The sequence below is a fragment of the Rhodnius prolixus genome, unplaced genomic scaffold, assembly GCF_049639745.1.
Source record: "Rhodnius prolixus isolate KJV_2025 unplaced genomic scaffold, Rpr scaffold_8, whole genome shotgun sequence".
Lineage (NCBI taxonomy): Eukaryota > Metazoa > Arthropoda > Insecta > Hemiptera > Reduviidae > Rhodnius > Rhodnius prolixus.
This window is the reverse complement of record NW_027411593.1, coordinates 11,954,917-11,980,608: the sequence shown is the minus strand read 5'-3', so window position 1 is coordinate 11,980,608 and position 25,692 is coordinate 11,954,917. Positions and strand designations below refer to the sequence as shown.

The following is a 25,692-nucleotide window of genomic DNA, read 5'->3' as shown; positions in this document are numbered from 1 at the left end:
AGACTGATGTTGTACAACATGTTGTACATGCATATATTTTTGTCCTTTCTCCAATAATTATGCATCCTGCTTCACAAGTTGATGTACAGTTTCTTTTCAATGACCACATTCTTAAAACGGAAGTTGAATTCTCTGTGCTCGTTGTATAGGAATATCTTTTTACCTGTAAATATTAATATTAAGGTAGTGTAGTTTGTACTAACATTATTAAAAAAATGAAAATGAAAATTATCATTCTGTAACATAAGTTCATGTTACATGAGTCGGTTATTGGGGGGAGGGGATTCCACGTGAGGCGCTTTTCGAGATAAAGCCCGTGATATCGCCTTTATAACAGTAGCTGAATGTTATATAGAGTGATTTGGCCTCGTTGACCTTTATTCTCCATTTGCAAAACCAGTGTTCGAGGATTTGAAGGTGATACTGGATGACTCGGATTGCATTAAAGGCATCTGAATTGTAGGATTCGAATAAATTGAAGTGTTGGGATGTTGAGGAAGATCAGCCGTACAGAGAATTGGAGCGATTATATTGCTTGAAGAATTCCTGGGTAAATAAGAGAGGAGAAAGAGCCTGGTGAAAGAAGTGGTGTGGATAGGTGGGACTTAAAAATAAGGCGTCAAGGTGTGCTGGGAAGGGTAAATTTGAGCTTAGCCAAAAGGCCTTAATGCCAAACTCTAACAAATTCCAAGGAGACATCCAGAAAAATTCCCCGGCAAAATTGCTTTAGCTGAAGATAGTCTACCAGAAGGGAGTACAAAACTAAGAACAAAATTTGAAGAAAAATAATTGATTTTATAAAGAGGTCCTTTATGAAATATATGTTCTTATAGATGAAGTGAATATTAACAGAAATTTAGGGTTTCTTACCATGCAGAGCAGTTCATCACCATGGCATTTCTTAATCAACGCACTTTTATTACCTAAACCTAAATTAATGCATTTTTCTCCTTCTACCATTGTATCGCAATGATAACAGTACAATTCATTTTTTAGTATTGATGCACCAAGAGTTTTATGCTCCTTATTCGTTAGCTCTCCTAAAAATGTGAAAAAAAAAATGTAAATGTTTTTTTGAATATAAGAAAAATATGGTCTTTACAAATATTGAAAGTTTTTACTAGAGATCTGTTGAGGGAGCACTTAATTAAGGTTAAGAGTTTTAGTAAGAAATTCCTAAAATAATTAATAAGTAAAATAAAGATTACAAAAAACTTGATAAATATTCACTCTTTACTGTAATCTGTATTTAGAGTGATTTATAAAACTTGTACACACCTGACTCAGGGATGGTTCCCATTTGCAAGAATTCGAGTTCTGCTTCTATTATTAATATGCTTGATTACGTGGCTTTAGGTCAGCATTGCTGCATAAAATCAGCAATATCAAAATGTTAAAAATACTAACAAAATCTCTCAATTCTTTACCGCCCTTAATTCGTGTAAATTGAAAAAAAAAAAAAAATTATGGATAAATTAGATAACTAAACATAAGATATGAAGCTGCAGGTCATTAATATAAGATCTATCGGTAAAATCGCATAACCGGATAAGGAATTTATGCCGAAAATAGATTAGGATTAATAATATAAAAACGTTGGAGCTTACTGAGAATTTTCGTTTTTGAGATATTCTGTTCAAACACAAACACTTGAAAGCAGAAAATGCACCAAAATAAGCTGATATCTTAAATTTTTCCATATTGGGTGCATCAAAAAATTTACTGCTTGGGAAAGTACAGTTCAAAACTTTGACGCGATTGGAACACATCCTCATAAAAGAAGCAAGATACTTCCACCTTGCTGTGTAGTAAATTAAACAAAATGACACTTGATGGACTGATGTTGAGCTTAATTGGTCGAAACGTATATATATATATATATATATATATATATATATATATATATATATATATATATATATATATATATATATAAATATTGCTTAGAAACATGCCGTAACCCAACCAATAAAATTTACCAATATTATTAAAGAATAATAATAAAGTTCCACTTTAAGTGTCCATCAACGAGCAGATGCCATTTGAACAATACTATACCAGCAGGATCATTAAAAAAATAAAAGTTCATTTCAGAAGTTTCAGAAGGTATTATTACCACATGTAGGGAAAACAAAACAAACATGAGTATACTCAGCAACGGGCTGCGTGCAATATATAGTTCTATATAATCAAGGTATTTATAAAATACTAACCGGCAGATCCATCAGCATTTGTTAGTATAATTATGGTTAGGGAAGCTTCCAGTAACATCTCTGGCCGAATGTAACTCATCAAATTTAAATTTAAGATAACATCAAACAGATGAAAACAAAAACAAATTAATTAAAAACTAAATCTCTAATCCTTATTTAGAAAGTAAAAATAAATGATTTGGTAAAGTTTTATTTTGATCTTAATTATTTTTTTAACTTTTTTTTAACATGACAACTATAATGAAAGAAAAGATGTATCTGTCTAAAGAAACTGAATATCCGTAAACTGGAAACTACGCAGACTCCGTATCTGTAATCGATCGCCGTCGCTCATTCTGCACAACAGTTACACGGAGATAACTCATCCATAGAAGCTGAAAGTTATTAAAAAAGATCTATTAGCCTTTGCCTACATATTCACTCTTATAAATGAAATACTACAAAATTAAAATAGATATTTTTAATATACTAGTCAAGTGAATGTTGTATAATGAGATAAAATTAAAACATTACATTTCGATGTTTTTAAATTTTTTAACGCTGTTGTAAAAGGAAGTATTACAATCACGGCCATGGTTCGCAAAATTGAGTTTCAATTTTGCACACTTTACATAGTTTTCGGCATACTGTGAAGATGACCAATAAAAAGAGAATATTAGGAAAATTGCAATTTCTTTATTGATCCTTTGTGTTAACTAGTGACTAAATGCAGGTACTCACATTGAAAATTTATGAACAAGTACCATGTACGATAAGTATGAAAATAGTTTTCATTCATTCACATTCAATTTATTTAGTAAAGTAATATTTAATGATTGCAAAAACAAAATAACAAAACTAAAATATTACAAACTGTGTATTTTTAAATACTTCACAACACTACCAAAATGAAAAAATTTGGAGTTGTTTACTACATCCTCCAGAAATCAGCATTGTTGGACTAATCCAGACCAGACGTCTAAAATCTCCAATCCATTCTGAACTGTTATTTAAACAGCATATTTGCATCCCAGTCTTCCAGTTCCACAAATATAAATTTGAATTGACAAATACTATTAAAACTGTTGAGAAACAATTTTTAATAAAGTCTATAGTTGTACCAACGGAAACTTTTGATACTAATATGTCTTGGTTGGGATCCCATACTTTCACCTAGTCAGAAAAAAAACTTAATACTTGTTTTAAAAATAAGTTTATATACAATTACTTAGATAATAATTATCTAGGTTTAGAGTACAAATTACCGAATATGTATATTGAAAAAATGAACGAATAAAGGCTTATTATGCAAAAAAGAAGTTTAGTGAACGGCAAGTGTCTGTTGAAAAAGAGTGTTCTTGTTGTCAAAATACTTTGCTGCATTCAAATTGTACACCCAGAGTATGGAGTTTGTAAGGGAGCTCGAGAAAATTATGCTAACAGGGAGTCCAAGTTTTTAGAGAAACTTAAAAACAAAACAAAATAAGGAGAAGAAATAGAGAGGCGAGGGAGGCAACAGGTTTTGCATCTTAAGAGCTTAGTGTTCTTCAGTTAACAAAGAAAAAATACTACCCGACAGTTAAATGCATCTATCTTTATAGGATATACCTTATTAAGTTTTCAAGGAACAAAGAAATAGAACTGATCAGCACACTGCAGAGGAAAGGTGCCTAGGCACTTCTTCAGCAATCTTAGTGAACCAGTCTATCAATACAAACAACACTTATTGATATCTATAACTCTCATTTAATTTCTTAGGGCCTGCACAAATAGTTGATGTGTGAACTATTTGGGTTTTAACGTACCTATAGGCAAACCTAAGCTCATTATCACAGATATAATATTTACATTCATACATTAAAAGACGTCTACATTCCACGGCAAACAATGGCACTTAAGGAGCCATAAAAGATCTTTAGAACGCACTTGAATTTGGCTTTGTGGTAATTCATCTTCAATCTACAATCTAACAAGTGTTACCTGACTACTTTCTGAATAGACAATAAATTTATGAAGAGCGATAAAAGCACTGTGTTGTGTACAAATAACATCTCTGATTCGGGGAGATTCGTATTCATCATTCTTATTCCAGACCCACAATCTTTTCAAGTAATTATCTCCAGGCAATGGTACTGCAAGAATCAGATCTTGGCCTATGATGAATCTTTTAGTGCCTAATTAAAAGAAAAACAAATATATGATAGTGTAATAATAGTCCTTTCCTTAAAGCCCTGTAGTCTTTAGGGCATGAGAATAAATTTGCTTTTTCGCTACAAATGGTAAGAAGAAGATTGTGCTTGGGTCAAATTTTTAATCTTAAGTTTTCACCAGAATTATACGCTCTGAGGTAAGTTTCGCAAAAAAACGGAATCTTCTGAAAGATTTCACTTTCTTAAATGAAACTTCCAAAATGAGCAAGATGGCCATCCATTTCTCCTTGGATTTTAAGTATGTGTTGATAAGTAAAAAAAGTATCTATTTCTAGTTTTAAAAAGATTTACCTGGAACTGATAATAAAATCTTGAAGGTATCAGTCATCTTATCAAGAATCAACAAGTGTGTAACATCAATTCCAACGGTCAAGTAAACTTCCCCTCGTACACATTCTATCTGTGAAATATTATCTTGGTGTACTTCATAACAGCTAAATAATTCATTGTCTGGTAGCTTCCATGAAAACAAAAATCCGCTGTGGTTATTACTAGCAAACAATGTTCTGTCGCATAGATTATATACTAATCCTTTATTTGAATTTGAATATACTTCATTCATTCTAAGGCATTCCTTATACCAATTTTCATACTCTCGTCCCAATAATTCAATTCGGCTCATTTGTTCTATATGATTTTCACCAACTTCAAAACTTTTAGCGTCTATGAATTTATATTTTCCATCTTCATTATAATATACTTGTAAAAGTTTTTTCTGTTGTGCTATAATAATATTATTAATGATTCGTATAGATAGGATTGGATAGTCGGATAGTAAACATCGCATGGTTGTTAAGTGAAACGGAACTGTAGTCACTGACCTGTTAAACACAAATATATTCAGATTAATTTATAATAATCTTTAATTAAAATTCTTGTTCAAAAATCTAGATTACTGAAAAGTTATTTTAAAAAAAGATATTTTAGTGACGGAGACACATTACAAGTATTGCGAGTTAGAGATATTTCAAATTTAAAGTTTACATTACATACTCCAATAACTGATAATTACTGAATGGCTGTTTGTTATTTAATTTAGTTTATACACATACTTATTTACTAACTTCTTGTTTAATTAAAGTGATTTCGTTGCTTTAACTTCGACATATAGATTCGAAATATAGATTTTGAAATTAATTTGCACATTAATTTCAAACACTAATTGGAAATTTGTTTCCACTTAGTGATACAATCATTTCATGGATTTCGAAAAAAAATTGCTCGTCTGATTGTCTAATTTTCAACTAAAACAATCGCACCTGATAGCTAACGAAACTCAGGGCCTGGACCTTGTTCTACCACGATTAGAAGGACAGTCGTCCAATTATCAATGAAAGAAAGAAAGCAAACTGAAATGTCTAATTAACAATTCAATAATTGATCTTCAAACTTACGGCAGAATCATTAACATATTCCACGTTAAATAAACGTAAAATCACAAACCATACGTAGATATTTGCATCCTCATGACCGGTGGCAATTGTTTGACCATCACAATCCAGACAATAAACAGGACTTTGAGTTATTGATAGTTTATAATTTATAAAATTTCCATTCAACCAGTTGAAAGCTAAGGCTGAATACCAATTGTAAACTTTTCTCCAATATCCTGGTGGTTCCAAACTATCTCCATTCTCTTCATTGTCTGTTAAACAAATATGCTTTCTGAATTATACTCATAGCTTTTTTCATTACAAAATCATACGTCATCATAAAGATAAATTACATTATTACATTCTCTTATTTGCATATGTGCAAATTTTCAATTAGAGTTTTTACAGAATGATATATTTAAAATTTATCTAAATTTTGAAGGAGGGAATTAATTTTTAACAGACTCTCCGCTTGTGTAGGTTGTACCACGATAGTAACAGAATATGAACTATAATAACTAAAAATCAACGTATAGCTTAGGTGCAGCACATACTTAACTCAAAGCATAATCGATATTTTGAATAACTAAAAATAAAAATCATTTCTTCAAAATTATTATGACACAGTTAGAAACTAATAACGAAATGGATACATTTTTTCATGATAAGGAAACATGGTATGATGATGTCCGATAAAAGCAAAAATGTAATTGAAACATTATATACAATGGGCACCTTAAAATACAGTTATAACCCGGGAAAACTATGCATTTTTTGTTACAAAGAAAAATTTTAATTCTTGCTGTGAGATTAGAAATAAATATTATATCATTTGAAGTAATAAAAAAGTTTTTTTGGGGGCTCTGTATGGGTCTGGTGGTGAACACAACTAGTAATCGCAAAATTTAGGGAAGTTAATTTTTTTTAGGTATAACTAGGTCATAAGAACCAGTTGGCAAGAGAAGATCCAATTTTGGGGATAAGTAGCAGCAACATCCTTGGCACTCCTAGAAATATCAAAATGAAACTGGATTAAGGCAGCAATAGCTTTCAAACTCCACTATAATCATTGTAGGTACAAGTAAATAATTTTTTGAAGCACAACAAGAGAATGCGACTGAATGTATCAAAAAATGAAGGTAGGAACGTTGTGGATTGCTTGGAAGCATCTTATTTCTTACTACGCAGTAAGACGTCAAGTGTTTAAAAATGCCAGTTTTAGGTATTTGAAAGAATGATTAATAAATTTTCGAGGGTTTTGAAGGAGCTGTATTCTTCTAAAGGATGATGCTTGTCTCACTAAGGTTAAGCGAATTCAACTCTTTACCCAAAAGAACATTCCATAGGGGAAGTAAATTAACCATTTCTTCAGGGAACTTGGTGTTCCTGCAGGTATCCCAGTCCAACAACACGAACAACTTTTACACTGACACTACAAACACTCTTTCAATACGTATAGGGCCATTATTGGACGCACTATAACATCTAGGATCCTCTACCAACAAATGTTATGAAAAGATAGATCTAAAAGACTAAGTCTATTAGTACATACTACCTTTCATAGTCAATTTAGCTGAAAGACAGTTTTCTTGGAAGAGATTCTCTTTTCATATTTATTCATATAAAGTTCATATTCACTCAAATAATTTAGCCTCTTAAGAATTCAGGAAGCCATATATTTAACAAAATAATAATTGTCACAGTGAAAGAAAATTACCTGTTTCATAATCATCAATAAATTTATGCGTCGTTGAAATTTCAATTAAATCAGGCTCATATTTATTTTCCAAACATTTCCTCCTCCATATGAAATCTTGGTTAATACCTGATCTCCATTCTTTACAAACCATTGAACATGATAGTAAATCATTTAATTCTAAGTGTTTAAAAATTTGTTCTAATATTTCTATAGGTAAACTGAACAAATCCATAAAATCTGGTCAAATAAAAAGTGAATTAGAAAGGTTAAGTTGAAGGAAATATGTACAAGTAAAATTTAGGTATTTACTTCAATAATGCAAAAAGCCCGTTAGAATCAAGAACGCACAATCAGACCTCCAACTTAAAGGTATCCTAGACCTGTTCTCCCTGAAAAAAAAGACATCTTCCAATAATCGATTAAAAATGCTGCAAAGATATGCAGCTGACTTTTTACGTAAATACCTTTTGTTAAATTTAAATAGTTGATTTAACATAGACCTGTAGTTTGTTGATAATTATCTCATACTCCTTGATGGAATAATGTTTAAAAAAGAAGGTAAGGACGAAAAGACATCTTTGTGAAAAGACTATTGTGGGTTTCATCCATCCACTAATTTTTCTGCTTCGAGACCTTATTCTAATCTCTAAAACTTTCGTTAAACCCACGGTTGGATCAGTGATACTGGAGAACATCAGCGCGACTTTATCCATCGTAGATCCCTGTTTCACTCACTCTAATCAGTTTAAGACGTTCATCCATCTCCTGAGAATGAATCTTCAGGATTGATAAAAAAGTATGCTTCCCACGTATATGGCTTCTGTCCGATCCCACTACACTAAAATGGTGCGGAAAAAGCGGACAGAGGCTTTCTAAGTAGAAATAACACTTCTCCACACAAACCTGTGATAGATTAAATCACTGATTCCATATCTTCATAAGTGCCAATTTTCTTCCATTTGCTTCTGCAAATCAAGAGTGCATTTTCCAGTTTAGTATGGTATATTTCTTCTCATTGAGAAAGTTTTATTTTCTTAAAAATCTCTTCTGGTCTTCTCATGTTGTGTGAAACCTTGTCTTCGTACCTGAAGACGATTTCGATTTCTTCACCAACAAGATTCACTATTACTTGCGAGGAAGGATATAATTTGGAATCATACACGACAATTCACACTAATTTTGATTTTCTAGTAGATAAAAACTTCTAAAACGTTAATAAAATTATTTTTAAAAGATTAATAAAAATCTTCATATTGTCAATACACGAAATATATAGTTTTGATCCTTTTTTGAATAATCTAGGACGTTTAGAGACCACATACTTTCGTTCTGGGACCGTAAAAAAATGAATAATTAATAACAACAAAAACTTTTGGCAAAACAACTTCATGTCAGATTACTTGTAAAATAAAAATTAGTAGATATTTTACTGTGGAATACTTACGAAAAAAATAAAAAAGAAATAAATTGTTTGGCCAGGAAAGGTACAATAGATATATTATGAATTAAAATTCTTTCAGATCACACATGAAAAAAAATTCCTTGAAGATCAATTCATTAGTAACATTAAAAATTAAAATTTGATTGGATTCACAATACTGTCAATTAATTACATCATATGTATTTTGAGAACTAGATTTCTTAAATTTATGATCTTTTAAAGTTTTTCAATATCAAATAATATACTTAACATTTTATTAGCATTTTTTCTCCTTTATTTTTTTGTTCTTACGGTATGGTATGTACCAATGATGTCGTAGTGTAAAAAAGAAAATGACGAAACAAATCAGACTGATCACCTTTTTCATAACAGGGATTCCATGCTCGTAATTGAGAGTGGGGACTAAGAGAGTGCGGAAAAAACGAAATAGGAGACTTGCTCTTACTACGAAATGGTACTATGGAATCGTGTACTACTCGTTTAGGTTTCTGATCCCCACATCATCAGTTCAGTGCTGACGAGGCTTCATACGAACCACCAGACAGTGGACTTGGGTCATCGCAACTTAAGTCACCAAGAAGGATCGCGACCCTTGAGGGCTACATTGCACTACTCAAGTTTATACGATTTAAAATATATAACTAATACAAATTTCAGTGTGCTAGATTTTTAATATTCCTTCACGTAAAATACCTTTTATTAAATTTAAATAGTTGATTTAACATAGACCTGTAGTTTGTTGATAATTATCAGATTAAGTATACGTTTAAGTCAGATTAAGCATACGTTGAGACAAAACTAGAACTTTTAAAACATTAATGAAACATTTAAACGGTGAAAAAAATTTAAAAAAAAAAAAGAAAAAAGAAAAGAATTTGTGACACAAAAACAGATAATTTTAAAAATCATAGAAAAATGATCAGTATGAATTCTTTGATAAATAATATATTATGAATTACGAGGGAATTTTTCGTTTATCTTTTAACAGTTATCAATTAAGTCAATACAAACAAAGAGTCATTGTTTTTCTACAATTTTTGCCTAAAAAGATTTTTTTTTACCTTTAAAATTTTGGAAATACCAATCTGAAATATCAATCGACAATAACTGATCACAGATTTATTTATTTACAATAGATAAAAAAATTAAAAGTTTAATAAAATTAAGACATTATTTAATAAAATTGAAAATTATAAATTGAGTTTACATAATAATAACATTACCTATCTGTTAATTCTGTTTCAAACTACACGAAGAACCGATCAATTCAATAAATTATGATTCAATAAACGTTTCCCCAGTTATTATAGAACAACATTTGGTGATGCCAATGCAACAGTAACTTTGGGTCTAAGCGAAGCATTTGGAATATGGTTATTTTAGCAAAGCTCGTAATAACGAATTTAGCAGCAGAAAAAAGTTCCAAGGTAACAAGAATGACATATAACTTAATATTTAAATATCATTCAAATTAGCTGCTCAATGAAAAACAGAAACTTCGTAATTATACTTTTGACAATATTTTCATGTGAACTGACAAGCTGAGCTAATAGCTGGTCCTTCGTTTAAAACGGGAAGAAGCAATAAAAGGTGCGTTTATATAAATCGTAACTTTATTAATTTAAAATGTTTAGTTAAAAACATACTAAGTTTAATAAACTTTTAATTAGATACTTCCAATTCTTCTAAAAATTTGACGCGATTTGCACACAATCTGACTTGATGTGATCACACTTTTCAAATTGACAGTCATTTAGTGATTCCAAATCTTAAGGTTTTCTAGATTACATTACTAAATTTGAATTACCTAGTTTGCGTGATTAAAGTTCTATTTTGGAACACAGTTTTTATTAAAGTTTTAATTATTATTGAGCTGGTTGAAAGATTTATGTTATTGAAAAAAGACGCTTTTAATTCTTAGATTAAAAAGATCAAGTGATCAAAATTCCTGCAGCTACTTTCGGATATGTGAAAGAGCAAGAATTAGGAATAAGAAACTTTCGGGTATAACTTAATGAAATAGTTTTCTTTTCCGAAAGCCGCGTTGTATTCCGCTTCTTCCAAAAACTTTTCATTCTCGCGTCTTAGCTCTTTTTAAGAAAAGTTATGAGGAACTAGTTTTTTTAGTAGGTTTTTTTCGAAACCCAATTGGATTTGTCCAGCGCAATTCAATTGCAAATCACTTCCCGCTACAAACAGTCTGATTTATGATACTGCAAGCTATAGATAAAGGATGTTTACAAAATCAAATGAACTTTTTATTATTTTTACTTCGGGATAAAGAAATGACAAAGAAATGGAAACTTAATCACTTTCATTACGCCGGTATATTCTCGATACCTCACTTAACATCACTTTGCAATAAGTATTAACTCTACAAACTTGTATGAAAATATAGCACTCTATTGCATTTCAGTACATCACTGGGATTATATACAGAGAATAGTTGCTATGACGAGAAGTGCAACCAGTGCGCTAAATAGATGTTCCCTTACTAATTAAGTCAGGATAGTAATTAAGTGCTATAACCAGTGCTCTAGACTAATGAACGCATGTAGCTTCCTAAGAATATCCAGGAGAGCGCACCCTTATAGCACTATTTGGTATAAAGTTAGCTAGTAACTAGCTTTTCCTTCTAGCCTTTTTATCCTTGAAATCTTCCACTTCTCCCTTGACACAGTCCCTAAGGAATTGCCGAACCGATGGAAGCAGGTAGAAGGGAGGTCCACTTTCAGCACCCCACAGGATTACCAGCTTAAAAACAAAAAAAAAAAATTATATTTAGCGTGCAAAAATTTAAATAAGAAATATATTTTTGTTGAATTCCTAAATAAAATAAAATAAATAAAAATGTAGCAAGCTTTGTTTGCTACAGTAATGGTTTCACAGACTTATGCTCAGCAAGTAATTAATAGCAAGTTTTACCATTTTGATGGTAAGAAATTTTTAGAGTACAAGCATTTAGAATAAATGGATGCTTGAATCCTTTTGAGACTACTGTATGTGACCTTTTATTTGACTTAGTAACTACGTTATTCAACCTACCCTACAACCTTACTTTCAAATTAGAAAGCACTTTTCACAAAGAAAGGTCAACTGCTCGCTAGTTTTAAAATTACTTTAGTGGTTGTAATGAAATTCTTTTCATTTTATACTTGTTTGGATTTTAACCTTTTTATTTTAGGGTGTGAACGGTGATAAACAGTAACTATTGATTTATTTTTAATACTTTGCGCTTTCTAAACTTTTTATACCACACCGTAAGGCAATTAATGGAATAAGGCTTCTTTATTTTCAATATGTCCGGTTTAAAGCTTTATAATTTATGTAGCGGCTTATTTAGTAGATTACTATAACACTAATTACAATAAATTAAAACAACTGAAAGAAAACATGGATTGGTAAAGAAGAACAGTAATTGATTATACATAATAGGTTTCAATTAAATAATTTACGATACACCTATTTCTATTTTGTTAATCAACACAAGGATTGTTACTGAAAAGATACAAGATTAAAATAGATATGCATCTTAGTTTCAAAAATCGTTCTGATTTTATAGATAATCCTCATTTTATTAACGTGAATACTGAAAACTTGGTTTTCAAGTAAGCTTGGAAAAGATAAGACTCTATAAATTTCTTTTGTTGTAATTATATGCTATTTGATGGGATTATGCCGAATTTGTTTGTAGAAACGAATTTCAGAAGTCAATTAGCACTGTTAAGGACTTAAAGGAATGTGACGTATCAATATACACATTCGTTTCTACCTAAGATATCCTAAAGAAACTATGAATTTTTTTTTTCCTCTCAACATCCACTTGTATAGCTTCAAAACCCTAATCTTTTCAATACAATTCTCATTCCTTCTGGCTTCCCTTATAGAAGCTTTCTAGGTATCGCCGTCACTCGTCACCTACCCGAGTGTGTGTTAATAATTACACCTTTCTTTCTCTGGGCAACTATATGCAATTTCTAGAATTATTTGAGTAGTATTTTTATTTTTCAAAATTTTCTTACTGCGGCTAAAGGAAATTTAATGAAGGGAAATTTTTTAGTGAGAACTTTTCATTTTGAGTCTTCCACTGCACATATCACCAATCGTCATAACTTCTACATACATCTAACTTCAACCAAACATTTATTCACACTTGATTATTGTTCAGTATGGATCTTTTACAATCTTGTAAGGTAGCTGCAATGATTATTTATATATCTGCCAATAACAGCTGCACTAACAAAACATGCAAAAATTACAACAGGTTGAACCTTTAAATATTTCAATTTTTTTAGGATAAAAAGTACTTCAAATTACTTCTTAAATACGTTAATTTAACGAACAAAAAATTGATCAGCGATTTTTTTTTTTTCAAAAAAAATTCAGAAAAAGGAATCCGGATCGACAGCCCCCAGCTGTGTAGATAATCTAAACAAAAATTTAAATTAATAAATTAATCCTTTTAGAAGGTATAACATAATTTTGGTCAATACTTGGCCCTTTCTATGGAGTTTTATTTTTTACTTAATTTTATTATATATAAATTAATGTAAATATATATATCTATATAGATATATAGTAGAATGTTATTCCAGCAAGCTCTAGCTAGGCGGTGCCACAGAGCTCGTTCAAAGAGGGGTGTATAGGTGGGGACTGCCCCAGCCGGGGGCGGCTCAGTTGCCTCCCCGAGTTAGACTGGTGAACTTCATGTCCGCCGTTCCGAGAAAATATTAGAAAACTGCAATTCTAGTACTGTTTATCAACAGGTAATATTTCCATTCCATAATTGTATAAAATTATTTATTAAATAATTATTTAATTAATAAATAAATAATATTGTAATATTGATTAATTAAATATTCTAGTTACGCATTGTATATGTACAGCTTTTATATCAAATGTAAATAAATTTATTGCTTTAGTTAATAGAAAAAAAAAATCACTATTTTAGATTTAAATGAAAAAAAAAACCTGATGACAATGAACTATTTAAAAATATGAAACTTTCGTAAACACACTGTCCTCTCTGCTATGAATGGTACAAAAATTTACGATAGAAGAGGATTATTTTCCTTCACTCATTTCATTTTTACAAATAATAAATGGGTGTAACCGCTCCCAGAGTATAATGTAAGGGTCATATTGCGGTGTCAATATTAAGGCTGTTCACTTACATTTAGTTCCAAGAGTCCTATCCTATCTCTATATCAAACTATTATTTCAACCAACTTTCTTCTTTGTTTTCATATCCAGTTCATAGCATTTAAAAAATATAAAAATTTAGTTATATCTTTAAAATTCCGAATGAAAAAATTTGAAAAAATAATAAGGAAATCACCAAGCAAAAAATTACATCTAAAAGAAAATCATTGATCTTAAAAGTTCATCAGAAAACATCAAAAAGCTCAATTTATTTCTTGACCTTTGATCGTAATAAACTGCAATATCCAATCCATGCATTCATTCAATAATAATCTTTTAAAAAAAAGTATCTCTACATTTTAAATATAAAGTTGAAATACATATTTGAAATTGCATATTAATTTTCATTTAGAATAAATAAGCAATTTGAACGAGTACTACTTTAAATTTTAAATAGCCGGATAAATTCACACATTATTCATAAATTTGTAGCATAAAAGAATTTGATAACTATAAAAAAGTGGAATATATCTATTTATTGAAAATGAAAAACAAAGTTTGCTTTCACAAATTAATGTAATAAAAAATGAAATGTACATTTAATAATAACTTAATATTGTCAATAAATTTTACCTAGAAAAAAAAATTATTTAAAAAGAAATATCAATTATTCATAAAAAAACAAACTAATAGTTATAAAATAAGGGTTAAAACTTGTGTAGAACCTGTTTTTCTAATCAAAGAAAGTATTTTCAAAACCATGTTTATTGTTGTTTTGTGATGTTCTGTTAAACCAAAAATAATTTAAACAAACAATAAGTTTTTATAGATCTTGATATGAGCTAGTCTCCTGGGAGGTGTATTAATCGAGATCTCTGTACGTTTGGGTGATCTTGATAAATCAAGAAGTTTATAATCGTTACGTCAGTGAATTGCTACCTGTTAGCCAAACTAGGCTGGCATTTGGCAGCAGATATCTGAGAAGTATCTTTTACAACAGTTCAGAGCAGGAGTATTTGAATGGTGTTTGTCTGTGAAGAATGGCTGTAATTGTTTCAGTCGGGCGTACGCTTGTTGTAATTTTGTGTAGTTATGTTGTCTGCAGGGAGTCTTGAGTCTCAGAAATACACTCAATTTAGAAAAGATTTCTAAAATATAAGCCTGGTTTTTTGGCATGCTTATTTGTATGAGATGAAGGTTTCCATTTTGAAACGAGGCAAGGTGAACTTTCAGTCCTGTAAATCATACGCTTATGTTTTTGTACTAGTATGCATTTATTTTTCTTACTTTAGTTCAATACGGTGAACATTTTTTTCCAAACAATAGATCCATCCCTGTAGAGTAGTCATCAAGGTTGTACAAGTACTCATCCACGTCTGCTACCCATCTCTTAGTTTGATTCACATCAACAATTTTCTTTAGTACGAGAAATAAGTGGATTTTCCAAGTATTCGTATTCCAAATCTCTTACAATTTATAAACAGGTATATCTTCTTCTTTATCTTGGTTTCTGTCCTATTGCATGACCTGAACCTCATCTATGAGAATCGCTCTCTCCTCCAGGGTCAGTCTTCACGTTTATTATCTTCAAGAGTATTACAACCTCGTTTAAATGTAACCGCTCATTTCTTTACAGTAACAATGGAGAAGAGATTCTTATAAACCTTTCTTAACTTTGGATAAATGATCTCCGATAATTCGATAGTTGACGATAATCTGCCCAAAAACGTAAATTTTATAACGAATTATATCCATTTCAACGAGATACACTAAATAAGTGTTGTTTACTTTAAACTGTGTAAAGAGACTGACCACTGACTACATAATTGTGGTAAGTGTACCAGTAAAAATAAAAAAAAAAACATTTCATTTATTGCACGATTTTCTCAGTGAACGACCTCCAACTTTTCTGTTGGGCCTAAATCTGTAGATTTCCTAAACACTTCATTAAATCGCTAACCTCCGGAGTGTTAAACTGAAGTAATGAGAGTCACACATTTTTTTGTCTAATAAATTATCTAGACAACGATATATTCCTTTAAAAGTGAACTCTTAATTGGAAAATATGGTTAAATATTATTATTGTGATTCCTACTCAACACTTATAAATTTACACGGTATACCAATTTCTATTAACCACACACAGAAAAAACAAACCTTACGATTGTTGGAAGGTTACCACCCATCTGGTGATGGACAGTGTTGCCTGTAACGAAAAATCCTGTCTGGAGGTCAACAATGCTCTGATAAAAAGTTCTTGGTGCCAATGACCTCAGAAGTTGACGCAACCCAAATTAAAAAAATCATCAAAAATCAATAAAAATTTGTGGGTACTTTTAATCTTATTTTTTTAAATTTTTTGACTAAAATATTTTATTTAATTAGAATTGCTTTAAATCAACTTTAACATTTATACTTCCATTAAACAACCAGAACATAGAAACTCCTAAACGATTATTGACATACAGCATCCCTCTCTTCTATATTTGATCAGATTAGTTAAATGGATGTCTATCAAATCAGTTTATAACTTGCTTTTCAAACAGAATATAACCATTCCTTCATTCGTATTAAATTATCGGGATAAATGCCAGATACCTTTTTTCAATTAAAAAACAAGATTCTTTAACATACAGAATTTTATTGTGAATTATTTTTGTGGTACTCGGAAGATGTGAGCCTAAAGAATACAAGACTTTCTTTTACGTAAATAACCGAATTAAATTTTCTGAAAAAAAAAAAACTAAAATGGAAAGATAGTCGATTATACTGTTTACTATAATAAAATGATAACGTGAAGAAACTATGACGACTTAGCGCTCAGAACCCTTCTAAATCAGAAAAAAAATCAAACAAAAAAAAAGTCCTATATAGTTATGTCTAAGTACAAATGAAACACTTTTTTTTTTTAATCTTATTAACGGATCAATTAATAATTTAATTTTAATGTAGTATATTAATATCATTCAGGCTTAACATCCACAAAAATCAAGTTGGAAGCTGATGTATCAGGGCAATATTTCAAATAAAATTAATTGGATATTTTTTCTGTGCTGTCAACATCACAAGATTATACCACAATTCACAGCTTTTATTCAATTCATTTCATACTTTTGTAATTATTGTTTTAGTATTGTTCAACTGCAGAAGTTTTTTATTCATATTCAAAAATAAGGGAAAACAACGTATTCTTTTCCAGAAACTTTTAAATTACAATCTCACCTACTCTAATCGTTTCTGCGAGTAAAGATTTTTCTTCAAACTTTGGATTTTAGAAATGATGATTATGTACATAGGTACTCAGAGGGGGCAAGATGGCTTCCCTGGCTCTTAAAAGAATTAAATCATTTTTAAAAAAACGAATTTTCCATTAGTAAATTTGAAAACATTTCTAAAAAAAACCGGGTTGCCTGGACTTGTTTAAATAAAAACCCTTTTAATTAAACATTTTTGATGGTTACCTTTATCCGCGATAGCAAATTAAATTGATAAATATTTGACAGGTGTTTTCTTACTAGGAAAAAGTTTTAAAATTTTAATGGCAACATGTCTATCTCCATTAAATCTATGAGATAGGTGCCCTAATCATACTCCCTTATAGATACTTTGATCTTAGTGGCAATTATTTGGAAGAGGCATTCCTTTTATACAGTTCTATTTTGCCCCTTCTAGAAAAAAGATCTTGCAGGCATCTAAGTTTGTGTAACTCAATTCTACCTAGTACAGATGATAGAACACTACTGTTACGCAATCTGTCAAAAGATCCAATTTTTCTTTAAATAAAAGTACTAGACCATTTTGTAACTGGTTTTAGCATTGGCAATGTGCCACACAGCCATTTCTATACTATATAGTGAACAATGTTACTTTCAGTTTAATTCGAAACGAAGAGAGTAGAAAATCGTTCTCAATAACCTGGTCGAATAATTAAGAAAATTTCGAAAATCATAAAAACTTTAGAAAATTCGTCCTTCGGGAAAGTTATATGCTCTAAATAAAACTATTCGACTCACTGAATGTAAATTTGTAACTCGTCAAACGAAAACCGTGAAACATCATTTTAGAGGACTGAAAACTAATTGACGCGATACCACTAGATGGTGCTTAAACGAAAAAAAAAAAAATGTGCATCAGATCTTTCAGTTAGTGAATGTTCTCAATTAACCGCATCACATTGCCAGCCATCTTGTTCAGTAAAAGTTTTTAACCAGCTCAATCGAACAACAGCATGGTTTTTAATTAACAAAATAACAAAAACAAAAGACATCTATGAAAAATGATAAATATAGTCTGAGATCTATCTTAATTAATTACAGAACAGATACAAATAATTTGAACCAAACCATAGAATCAAGACTCAAAACAAGAATGCAGTGGACAACTGGTATTATTGCAATCACCTAAATGTAACCAAAAATAAGTTCACCACCATAATAAACCAGAGTCACAGAAGTACACTTCCTCACAAAATATTTGCCAAGTAGAAAAAACTATCAATGCCCCTAGAATGATAATAATTCTTCTGCCGAATACTCGAGGTTTTTACAAATTTAATAATGTATTTTACTAAATTAACTAGAGTGGTTGTTTGTTAAATGTTTCGGCCTTTAATCAAGTGGTAGCAATAAGTGATAGCTAATAAAGTTTAAAATAGGTAAACTGAATTGGATTAGATTCAGTAATCTTTTGTTAAGGAAGTTAAATTGACTTTAATTATTTAATATCTCAAAATAACACTTTTCATTAATTCATGCTTTTGACTTTAACCTCAATAATATAGTATTAAACTACCCATATTGTCTTAATCTAATCGTATAATATTAAACTACCCATAATATATTAACATACCCAAGTGATCAATAGGTAAGGTTAACATTTCAAACAATATAATATCCGATATTTGTTTTCGAAAATGTTATTATTAAGGAACAAAGAACATCTGCAATTTTTGTTTCCACTCTTTTAATCTAACGGTTTTATTTCTTTCTACATTACTTTAACTGCTTAATGCAAATATTATGATAATCAAATGTTGGAAATTTAGTTTTATAACAAAATAGAGTCCCAAAATCAAAAAAAGTAGATTGTTACTTTTCTCTAAACCTCTATGCCTGTATCGTATATACATATAGAAAACGTCATGCAAGCAGCAATACTCTCCTTTTGTTTATTACTTTCTCTTACGATTACGGTTCCAAAAGCGGGACGGGACCTATACCCCACGGCACCGAGCCAAAAGAGGCTTATTGCACCCTCCCCATCTGAATCTCTCTATTTCTAAGATCCATTCGCAGGTTTTTCTCAGCACAAGTTTTAATAGCGAAGACTTCTGCCTGCCTGGTTGACAGTGGAGAATCTCCCGAGAGATCCCTCAATGAATATCTTAGGTTTACCCCCATACATTCTAGCCCCAGTCCCACAGGCCATCTTGGAGCCATCCGTGAACCACATGCCTCCCTTCCGGCACTGTTCTGTTCAGTTTACCCTCCATTCTGTACTTGATCTGAGGAATACCTGAAATGGAACTCCAAAACTGTGTCTAGGATAGGTAATATCATGCCAAGCCGATAACTGGCCCAGGGTCGACCTTATCTGTTATGCTCATATGACCAATGGAAGAACTAATGTACCTTCATTGCCCATTTCTCGCTGGACGCACCGGCCCTTGCCTCCGCCAGTATAACTCTGAAAATTTGATACTAGTAAATTTGTATAAAAATGCAACCATTTCATCAAAGTGCATTTGATTCAGGATAACAAATTGTCTCCTTTTTATTTATTTTGCAACGTCATTTATCGATAATTCCCCAAAATGATAACATGATAATACGAAAGAAATTCTATAGAACAATATTTAGGTATTATTTAAAAATATCTCAAACATATCATCATGGAAACAAACTGCAATTCTAATAATTTCAGTAGGTTTTCTATAAAATTGAGATCCAAAATTTTTAATGGTTCACTATTGCAACAATATTGTTGGCGATTTACGCTGAAGCTGGATACAAGGTTTATTGAATAGCTAATGAAGTAAAATACAAGTAATTCAAAGACCATTTAATATAAGATTAATGATACTTTTAGTATTCCTGTCATCAGGTTAAACAGTTGTTTGATCACTCTTACGGTGTACATAACCTCATTAATCATTCAACGATGGAAAGCTCTCCAAAAAAGGCTGTTTGAAGAACTAAGGGTCTGTGACACGATTTCAGATTTCAGATGGACATTCTTAAAATACCTGTCCTTTCAAACCGCGGTTCTTACTCTGCAGGCAATAATTATGAAATTATAGTTCAAAACAATACAATTCAATAGTAAGGCTTTGGCCTATTTTACAATATTTCACGCTTCAAAATTCCATTAATCTACTAAACAAAGGGGCATAAATTCTGATTTGGCGTTACAAGAAAACCTTAGAATATTTACATATTAAATCACTACTACTTCTTTGGTCCAATCAATATGCCGGTCTCATCTCTGTTGATCCTTGGACCCTTTAGAAAATTTAATCCTCTCCAATCTCTTCTTATTTCTTTTATCGGGATTTAACAATGCACTGATCTACCCCTAACCCTAATACTTTCTGAGAATTTCTCTTTTAATAACTTGGATGACTTCGAAGAACAAACTATGCCCACGCAATTTCTTAGATACAGAGATTACAATTCTTACGTCGCTACGGCGTTAACAAAAATTTAAAAAGATTCCACCACAAAAAACACAAATCAATATTTTCAATAAAATTAAAAGTAAAGTAAATTACAAATCTTTTAAAAACATTATTTTATTTATTTTTTTATCTTCCTAGGAACTGAAATACAGGCAGAAAATAATGCAGAAAGAACTACAGGCAGAAAGATTTATAATAAAGCATCAGATAAAATTTTTTACATTTATAGAGTGTGAAAGCTAAGTCAAAGTGGCCGTTTCCTATACTTCAAACCTGGACACTTTATAAAATTTATTGTCCAGCACTACGGTTCAACATTTATTGTTCATTACGGTTTAATCAGCGTTTGAACTTCTAATGAACTAGAAGTTCAAATAGATGATTTTATTATTTTAAATTAGTTACTTTTAAACTCATTTATTGCAAAATCGGACTGCTTTGTATTAATTAGTCGTAATATGTTTCTAAACATATTTATTAATAAAACAAATTAGATATCAAATTAGATTAGATCAATCAGGTCTCCAAGACACCCTAAGACTCGGACATTCATTCCCGGGTCTTCCGCTTAAAAGGAGTAGGTTTTGTATTTGGAGAAAATATTTATTAGCTTATTCCTTTCCAATATATATGAATAAAACTCTAAATATACATATTTAGTAGATTAAAATTGGAGTAACTGATGATGAAATAAAAATATTTAGTGTTCAATGTTAACTGAGCAAAAGGTACACTGTTGTAATGTCACATTAGTGTCATTTATGTTATAAAAAATAAAAACCCATCTAATATCATCGAGAACATAAGAAATATCAAATTAGACAAAATTATTAGCAATAGATCTATGTGAAGAACGTCTTAAGAAGGAATTTTTTTTATGTTAATACCTACAAAAATATGAATGAATCGCAATAAGACTCGATTGTAAAAGTTGTTCCAAACACTGTACATATCTTAAATGTATAAATTTGGTTGGACTAGAAACAAAATGATAACGCCATCTGTTCAATGACAGCAGTGGAAGAAAATGGAGAAGTCCGATAAAAAATATCTTTCTCACTGAATACTTCAGATTTCCAAGATCAATCTCAGTTAGCTATAAAATTACAACAGTGAGAGAGGAAACAAATCTTTTGATGTATTATTCACCCTGAAGATATTCTCCTACAGGTTTTTTTTTTTGTTTTATATACAATACAACTGACAGTCTAACACCTCTACTAATGAAGGAGTGAACTTTGTCATTTTCTTTATTTTAAATTACTTTAAAATTTTATCAAAATTCCTAGTAAGTTCTAGAAATATTATAATTTTCTCTTATACTTGGTCAGGGAAAGTGATGCGATCGGGTAAAATCTTAAAAATTGATTTTTATGCATTGAGTTCTCACGAGATTAAAAAGAAGTAGTAAGGGCGTACATATTTATAAGAGCACACCATTTTCAATGGAAATATAATTCAGAAAAATAACTTATGTTTCCAATTATTTTCTCACGATGCATGTTTCTCTTCAAAGTTTATCGCATTATTTTTGATGCCCGCATAACTTAATCACCAATTAATAAGATGTCTAATAAAATGACCTTTTTTTCAATTAAAAAAAGTATATTATAGATTAAAAAAATAAATACTCAGCAGTCTATTGCTAAATAACGTCTTTTTGCCTGTTATTAGATAATTCGCTGATTTTAATCTTTATGCTGGGGGTGACAAAACTCTTACCAAACAATTTCAGCTAAGGTCAGGTTTCTACATTTTTTTCTTCCGCAAAGAAAGTGTGAAATAGCCCCAAATCACACAGTAGAATACAGGGAATGGATGCTAGACTTGATGGTAGAAAAAAAAAAAAAAAAAATCATTTGCAATTGATAACACAAAGGCAATTTTTCTAGTTGTTGGCAACAAAATTCAGAATTCAAGAAAATATCTTCAAGAACGATGAATTCCTTCATAGTTCATGAAATCACACGACTTCTTCTCCAATTGCCTTCCTTGCACCAAGCAGAATTTTTTCATTGTCTGCGATCCAACAACAGTCTATCTTTTTCAATATTTCATCAGCAGTCCTCTTCTAATGAAATTTATATTCTTTTTTAGAAGCGCTTTTTTTTAATAGAAAAAGACATGAAATTCATTCTTGCTACAGCACTGTCCTATATTACTTTCTTACCCAAAGCAAGAAGACGCTGATTACAGTGCCCTTCGACTGGTAGTTCTGTAGCAAATATAGATTGGGTTTGCACTAAGCCTCATCAAAATCACATTTTAGCCTTCCAGAATCAGTCTTTCTTTTCAAAGTTTTGACACTTGTAAGAAAATTTCTCTTTATTTATATACCCAATTCCCTTTGAAATCGGCAGTACACCTATATTAATTAAATAAAGTTGGTATATTTCTTAATAATATAAATTCAAAATTTTAAGAAAAATGTGAATGTTATTATTTTTTATACTATTGACTTGCTTTTGTTCGTTTATTTTCATTTTATACGGTACTGCCTTTACTTTATTTATTCATAATTTATCGTTAATTAACTATATGGGAGTAAAGTTTCTAGTTATAATTGTGGAAACAGTTTCTAATTGGAGTTTGCTCAATAGAAGCCGGCATTAGGAAGTGGGTCAAATATATCCACAGAAATCGAAATTAATGTAATTGAATTTTAATTGTATTTATAATTAGCTAGGGGTCGGGTCTTCCAAAGCGTGATTTATAATTGGGAATTTGCCAGTAAGAAGCCCACGTGTAGATAACTTTTTATTGGATAGAAAAATTTGTATAGTAAAGTACTGCTTCTGTCCCAGTCCTCACCTAATAGCTGACGTTAAGCCCCCCGAATACTAGCTAGTCTAACTTGGACTTCAACTCCACACTGAGTAACTTCTTTCAAAGCAAAATAACAACATTACCAATTCTTGAACTTTAATTACTCGTCATCTAGGGAAGGGATTAGCTATGCGGTTAGCGTACTGGTCTCCCACGCGGAGGTCCCGGGTTCGAATCCAGCTGCTGACCCTTAGATTTTCTCTTCCTAGGAGCTTCTTACAGCTCACTGTCCGGTGATGGACAGTGTTATCTGTAACGAGAGAACACTGTCCGGAGGCCGGCAGTGTACTGAAAAAAGCTCCGGGCACCAATAACCTTAGATGACGCGCATTAAAAAAAAAAAATACTCCTCATCTTTTAAGGAATCTTTAATTTACTGATAAATTATTTCTTATGTCCCATTGACAATTAGTGAGGTGCTCAGAAAGTTTGAATCTGGTTTGAGAATAACTCTACCACCCAAAAGCACAGTTCCATCAGATATCTTTGCAGTTGCCAGACTTTCTTAATACAATACTAACACCGGCAAAAGAGATATTTATTCCTTGCTATTTCTAACACAGTATATTTGATTTGCATCCTAATAATAGACAAAAAGACTAATTCTTTCTTTCAAAATTAAATTTAGTCTCAGCTGGACTACATCTATTGATTTCATCAATTTTAGTTTCGTAGATAGCGTAAATCTTTACGTTAATTTTGTTTTGAGCAAGTACTTCCTATTAAATTGGTATTTTTATTTTTCAAATCAACGTAAGAATATTTGTGGGTACTACTTTTCTAGCAATGCTTCTTAAACTATGGGTCGCGATCCCTCGAGCGATAAATTACTTAACATTTTCGTAACAAGTAAATAAAATAAAAAGTTCTTTTGGTTTACTTCAGTAACTCGCGAACGTTGAGCACGAAGTGCAGATATATAGGTATATTCTTACTTATTTACGATTTATTTCAGTTGAATTTGTACCTTAAAATGGATAAGAGGCTAAATCAAGCTAAGAAATGTGAATCCGAAAAAGAAGAAACCAAAGCGACTTCGGTACATCGAATATAAGTGGAAAATTATCTCGATAAACAGCAACCGCTTTGTTTAACCTGCAACGAAACTTTGGCTAATGGAAGCATGATGCCCACAAAATTAAAAAGGCATTTTGAAACGAAGCATCCAACCCACTCAAATAAAACAAATTTTGAAAGGCTTTTGAGAGATTAAAAAAAATAAAAACTCACTTTTGATAAATATGCTACAGTCCAGAAAAAATACTTATCAGCATCCAACGAATCACCGTTTTTAACAGTGAAAGCGAAAAAACATTAGGTTATTTCCAAAAACCAATGGTGAGGAACTTGCATTGCCCGTAGCAGTTAAAGTTTCTGAGTCGATTCACGGAAAAAAGTGTGCAGATGAACTGCGTAAAATTACATTCACGGTTTGTAAAAAGATTACAGAAATTGCTGAGGACTTGTTTGAACAATTAACGGGAATAATTAAACAAAGCCTAAAATTTACCAAACAGCTTTATGAGTCTACAGACATTCAAAACTCAGCTCAATTGTCAGTATTTGTACAATATTGTCATGATTAGTAATGTATATGAACACTTGCTAATTTCCTAGGCATTGGAAGGTAATACGAGGGTCGTTTGAAAAGTCCGTGCAAAAATAAAAACTACTTAATTTTTTGGGGTAAACCTTTTTTATTTTTCAACATAGTCTCCTTTTAGGCTTATACACTTCGTCCAACGCTGCTCTAGTTTGTTGATCCCTTCCGAATAATAGAATTTGTCCAAGTCTGAAAATAGCCATTCGTTTCTGCAATCACCTTCTCGTTTGAATAAAATCTTTTTCCCGCCAGCCATTTCTTCATATTGGGGAACAAATAGTAGTCCGAGGGAGCCAAGTCTGGAGAATAGGGGGGATGTGAAACGAGTTGGAACCCTATTTCCATTAATTTTGCGACCACAACTGCTGAGGTGTGAGCTGGTGCGTTGTCGTGATGGAAAAGGACTTTTTTGTGGGCCAATCGTGGGCGTTTTTCTTGCAGCTCGGTTTTCAAACGGTCCAATAACGATGAATAATATGCACCTGTAATAGTTTTACCCTTTTCCAGATAGTCGATGAGGATTATTCCTT

General features: G+C 31.1%; 2 protein-coding genes and 1 long non-coding RNA gene across 10 annotated transcripts in view; 2 read left to right on the top strand and 1 right to left on the bottom strand.

Annotated features, from left to right (window-relative positions):
• Nucleotides 1-898: 898 nt before the first annotated feature.
• Nucleotides 899-9,293, bottom strand: LOC141450881 (uncharacterized). Of its 5 annotated transcripts, none has more exons than XR_012456380.1 (7): nt 7,784-7,863; nt 7,493-7,711; nt 5,846-6,047; nt 4,694-5,223; nt 4,173-4,366; nt 2,214-2,587; nt 899-1,040 (listed from the first exon to the last, which is right to left on the bottom strand). XR_012456380.1 is itself a non-coding variant. In XM_074121761.1 (7 exons), exons 3-7 carry the CDS (start codon nt 7,704-7,706, stop codon nt 3,093-3,095), a joined length of 1,413 nt encoding a protein of 470 aa, XP_073977862.1. In that variant the 5' UTR covers nt 7,707-7,711; nt 7,784-7,863; nt 8,919-9,293; the 3' UTR covers nt 2,599-3,092. The 5 variants fall into 5 exon arrangements, 3 of the variants coding, with proteins under 3 accessions (XP_073977862.1, XP_073977863.1, XP_073977864.1); XR_012456381.1 differs by lacking the exon at nt 899-1,040 and adding an exon at nt 1,297-1,431; XM_074121761.1 differs by lacking the exons at nt 899-1,040; nt 2,214-2,587 and adding exons at nt 2,599-3,365; nt 8,919-9,293.
• Nucleotides 9,115-9,560, top strand: LOC141450894 (uncharacterized). The gene is made up of 2 exons (XR_012456424.1): nt 9,115-9,212; nt 9,288-9,560. It is a non-coding gene; the product is annotated as an uncharacterized lncRNA (long non-coding RNA).
• Nucleotides 9,561-13,576: 4,016 nt separating this feature from the next.
• The window catches only part of LOC141450880 (uncharacterized), an 88,705-nt gene continuing 76,589 nt past the window's right edge, over nt 13,577-25,692 (top strand). For 2 of the 4 annotated variants that reach the window (XM_074121753.1, XM_074121754.1), the window contains exon 1: nt 13,577-13,681. The gene's annotated coding sequence lies outside the window, so the exon portion shown is untranslated. The remainder of the gene's footprint in view (nt 13,682-25,692) is intronic. The other 2 variants (XM_074121757.1, XM_074121758.1) reach the window with 2 other exon arrangements.